General features: G+C 56.9%; 1 protein-coding gene across 1 annotated transcript; it reads left to right on the top strand.

Moving 5' to 3' along the window:
* Window positions 1-4,529, top strand: EAH_00021200 (hypothetical protein; the record flags this gene model as incomplete). Its single annotated transcript, XM_013397095.1, has 1 exon — window positions 1-4,529. A coding segment is annotated over one exon (4,529 nt), but the record flags the coding sequence as incomplete, so codon positions are not given.
* Between the last annotated feature and the right edge of the window lie 297 nt (window positions 4,530-4,826).

The raw sequence follows: 4,826 nt of genomic DNA, 5'->3' as shown, positions 1-4,826 counted from the left end.
CAGCAGCAGCAGCAACAGCAGCAGCAGCAACAGCAGCAGCAGCAGCGGGGAGGGCTGAACCGGAGGAGAAGACGGCCCTCCAAATTTCCCGCAAGAGGCAGCTGGCTGCTGCTGCTGATGCTGTTGATGCTGCTGCTGCTGCTGCTCACGGAGACACTTTATCCGCGAAGAGGCGTCGTACTGCAGCAGGCGCAGCCTCTACTGGCAGCAGCGAGCAGCAGGAGACGCCAGCCTGCAGCAGCAGCAACAGCAGCAGCAACAGCAGACCCAGCAGCCGCAGCTGCTTCAACAGCGACAACGCGAGCAGCAGCAGCAGCAGCAGCAACAACAACAACAGCAGCAACAGCAGCAACAGCAACAAGAGAAGGGCGCCAGCCAAAGCATTTATCGGGCCCATCGACGGAGCGTCTCTCGTAGCGGCTGTCTCTGCAGCAGTTGCAAACCGACATGCAGCAGCAGCAACAACAGCAGCAGGAACACGAGCAGTAGGAGAAGGAGCAGCAGCAACAGGAGCACACGCAGCAGCAGCAACGGCAGCAGCATCAGAAAACGCAGTAGCAACAGCACCAGCAGGAGAAGCAACGACCGCGACGGCAACAGCAGGAACAACCCCACGAGCAACAGCAGCAGCAACAGCAGCAGCAGCAGCAGCAGCAGCAGCAACAGCAGCAGCAGCTGGGGAGCCACTCTTTATTGCTGCTTCTTCTGTGCCCCGTGTTCGATTTCTTCCTAAGCTACGCGGCTGCCGCCCTGTTGTTAATCTCTCAAGGGGCCCCAGCGGTGCTGCTTTGGCGCGGCTGCTGCTGCAGGCGCAGCAGCAGCTAGCTGCCAATCAGCAGCAGCATCAGCAGCAGCATCAGCAGCAACAGCAGCTGCAACAGCAGCAGCAACAAGGCACCTGCTCTTCCTCAAGAAACGTTGGAGCGCTTCTTCCTATCCAGGAGAGGCCCCTGTCAGTGCCGCCAGCAGCAGCAGCAGCAGCAGCAGCAGGACTCCGTGGAGCAGCAGCTGTTGTGGCTGGAGCGAGCAGCAGCAGCAGCAGCAACATGAACGGCTCTCACTCTGCAGCTGTGTCGTCTTATGCAGACTATCTGCGTCGTCTGCTGCAGGAGGAAGACAGCAACAACAGCAACAGCAGCAGCAGCAGCAGCAAGCAGCGCCCACGTTGCAGCCGGCTGTCGATGAACTCCGTGCTGCGCCCTGTTAGTCAGCACTTAGCAGCAGTTTGTCGCTTCTTTCCTGCTGCAGTGGGGTGCTCAGTGATGTCTCATGCTGAGGTGTACAGACACCTCAGGAGTTGGTGGCAGCTATATAAAAGGCGGCTGCGGCAGCTCCGGCGTTTGCTGCAGCAGCAGGGGCCTCGGTTTGGGGTTTTCAGGGTGTACGTACACCGCATGCAGCGTGTAGTAGGTGACATGCGCTGCTGCTTCGATAGCATCTCTCACGCTGATCTGCAGCAGCTCTTGCTGCTGCTGCAGCTGCCTTCATTTACCCACCGTCTCCAAGTCTATAGACGCATTACTACTCCCGGTGCTATCTATGCAGTACCCCCTAAACACCCAGCAGCAGCAGCAGCAGCAGCAGCCCCACCACCACCAGCAGCAAGAGCAGCAGCACCGGCAGCACCAGCACCAGCAACAGCAGCAGCAGCCTCACCACCAGCAGCAGCAGCAAGAGCAGCAGCATCACCAGCACCAGCAGCAGCACCAGCAGCAGCACCAGCAGCAGCAGCATCACCAGCAGCAGCAGCAGCAGCAGCAGCAGGGGTGCGTGGTGGGTTGTGTAGTCTGACGGAGCGCTTAGGAGTCTCTTCGTTTGGTCTGCTCGATGAATTTTGCGTCCCTCCGCTGCAGCAGGGCCTCTCGCCTCTTCTCTCTACTCTGCTGCAGAGACACCCCACACACAAAAACAAAAAAGCTGCTGCTGCTGGTAAGCAGCAGCAAACGCTACGCACAAGCAATACACGTGCAAACACTCGAACTCTAGAAGCTGCAGCAGCAGCAGCAGCAACAGCAACAACAATCGGACCAGCAGCAGCAACGCCAGTAGCAGCGCCAGTAGCAGCTGGAGCAACAACAGCAGCAGCGCGAGTAGCAGCAGCAGAGCGAGAAGCAGCAGTTTCTGCATGCAGCTCGGCATTGTCTGTGGGTAGTGGAGGTGTGTCTCATTGTTGCCTTCCTCCTGTTGGTTCTGTCTCTGCTGCAGCAGCTGCTGCAGCTGCTGCTGCTGCAGACGAAGAAGCGAAGAGGTGTGCATACACCCCAACAACTTCGCTGTGCGTGCGCCGCTGGCTGCTGCGGGGGGCCTCAGCTGGAGGCTGCGCCTTCGTGGCTCCGCAGTGTACAGACACCCGAATAGCAGCAGAAGATGTGCGTTCAGCGCTGCTGCTGCTGCTGCAGCTGCACTGGGTGTTGCTGCCTGTGCGTATGCGGCGCAGCACCACTACCACCAGCAACAGCAACAGCATCAGCAGCAGCCAAGACCAGCAACACCAACAGCAACAGCAGCAGCAGCCGCAGCAGCAGCAGCAGCAGCAGGATACCCCTGCACCCCCTGGGGTGTATAGGCAGCTTCAAGGTATCCCTCAGGGCTCAAACCTCTCTGCGCTTCTCTGCGCATTTTTCTATGGCCAGCGCGACAAACACCCGCGCGTGCGGCGTCTCCTTAGAGGGCATCTGAAGCCCCCGCAGCTGCAGGTGTGGTGCTGCAGCAGCAACGCCTCAGCAGCAGCAGCAGCAGCAGCAAAAGCAGCAGAAGCAGCACCAGATAGCCAGTCAAACCCGTCCATGCACACACAAAGGCAGCAGCTGACGCAGAAACAGCAGCAGCAACAACTAGGAATGCAGCAATACCAGCAGCAGCAGATGCAACAGGAACAGCAGCAACAACTAGACAGCCAGAAACACCAGCAGCACCAGCGCAAACAGCAACAGCCGCAGCAGCGACAGCAGCAGCAGCAGCAGCAACAGCAGCAGCAACAGCAGCAGCCATCGCTGGAGTCCTTTGAGTTGCTGTGGGAGGCCCCAGGTGCAGCAGCAGCAGAGCGCGAGGGCCCTTCACCTCCCTGGTGTTTTGTCTTCTGCGACCCGCTGCTATTGCAAATCCGAGCACCAGACTGCAGCAGCAACAGACGCAGCAGCAGCAGCTGCAGTAGCAGCAGCAGCAGCAGCAGCTCAACTAGCAGCAACAGCAGCCACAGCCAGGCGAAAGCAGCTGCCGCAGGCAGCAGCAGCAACAGTAGTAGCAGCAGCAAAGGCAGCAATAGCAGCAGCAGTAGCAGCAGCAGCAGCAGTTCTAGCGTTGCAGCAGTTTCTGCTGCTGCATGTCCACCTTCACTCTCTGCTGTCTCTGAGTTTAAAGGAAAGATAGAGGAGAGGTCAGCAGCAAAAGTGCCTCGCTGCTGCCGTTTGCTGCTGCTGCGGCTGCGGCGGCTGCAGCTGCCTCCGCTGCTGCTGCGGTGGGTAGATGATTTTATATTTGCTTCTCCGAGTGTCTCTGCAGCAGCAGAGTTTCTGCTGCTGCTGACGCAGCAGCAAGTGTGGGGCCCCAACGTAAATGCGCGCAAGCTGAGGCTGGAGATCGACTGCAGCTGGGGGCCCCAAGCCCAACGCCTGACTGCAGCACCTGCAGCAGCACCAGCAGCAGCAGCAGCAGTAGCAACAGCAACAGCAACAGCAACAGCAGCAGCAGCAGCAGGAGATCCGGTAGACTCCATAACGTCTGCAGCTGCAGCAGCACCACCGACCTCAGCATTTTCAAGCCAAGAAGGCAAAGCAGCAGCAGCAACTACAGCAACTGCAGTAGCAGCAGCAGCAGCAGCAGGGCATGGGCCCCAAACACCAGCACCAGCAGCAGCAGCAGCAGCAGCAGCAGCAGCAGCAGAAGGCAGCAAGGGTCTGTGCTGGGCCGGCATGGAATTAATAATTCCGTCGGCTGGCTGCAGGGTTGAATGCCGATCTTTAGGGTGGGGGGAGAAGAAAATAAATAAAAATAGACAACTAAATAAAAATAAACAGATACATAAAACTAAACAAATATATAAACAAAAAGAAATCAATACACAGACACAAACAAAACTAGAGAAGGAGACAGAGACAAACGAAGAAGAGACAGAGAAAATGAAGAAAAAGGAGAAGCAAGAAACCACAAAGCAGCAGCAGAAGCAGAAGCAGACAGAGCAGCAGCAGCAGGAGGCAAAGCAGCAGCAGCGGGAGACAAAGCAGCAGCAGAAGCCGACAAAGCTGCAGCAGCAGGAGACGAAGCAGCAGCAGAAGCCGACAAAGCAGCAGCGGAAGCAGACGGACAAAGAGAAAGAAAATAAAAATAATGAGGTTAATAATAATGAGATTAATGAAGAAGAGACAAATGAAAAGAAAGAGGAGACAGAAAAGAAGCAAAGAAAAGAAAAGAAGAAGGAGACACCTAAAGTTTCAATGCGAGACGTTGCAGCAATGCGGAAGAGATCAGGCTGCGGCTTCATGACTGTGCGCTCTCAATTACTGCAGCAGCAGCAGCAGCAGCAGCAGTAGTGGTAGTAGTAGTAGTAGTAATAGTAGCAGCAGGAGCAGCAGCAGTAGCAGCAGTAGCAGCAGCAGCAGCAGTAGTGGCATCAGCAGCAGCAGCAGCAGCAGCAGTAGCAGCAGGAGAAATACCTGCGGAAGGAGCAGCAGCAGTAGCAGCAGCAGCAGCTCTAGTGCACGCCGGTGCAGCAGTTGCTGCTGGGGGTCCCCTGCTGTGGTTTCTGCTGCTGCTGCTGCTGCTGCTGCTGCTGCTGCTGCTGGTTACTTCTCTGTCTCTGTGTGTTTATGTTTATGTTTATATTTATA

This window comes from Eimeria acervulina, genomic scaffold, assembly GCF_000499425.1.
Source record: "Eimeria acervulina Houghton genomic scaffold, Eah_scaff149, whole genome shotgun sequence".
Lineage (NCBI taxonomy): Eukaryota > Apicomplexa > Conoidasida > Eucoccidiorida > Eimeriidae > Eimeria > Eimeria acervulina.
Note: the sequence above shows the minus strand (reverse complement) of the source record. Positions and strands in the feature narration are given on the sequence as shown.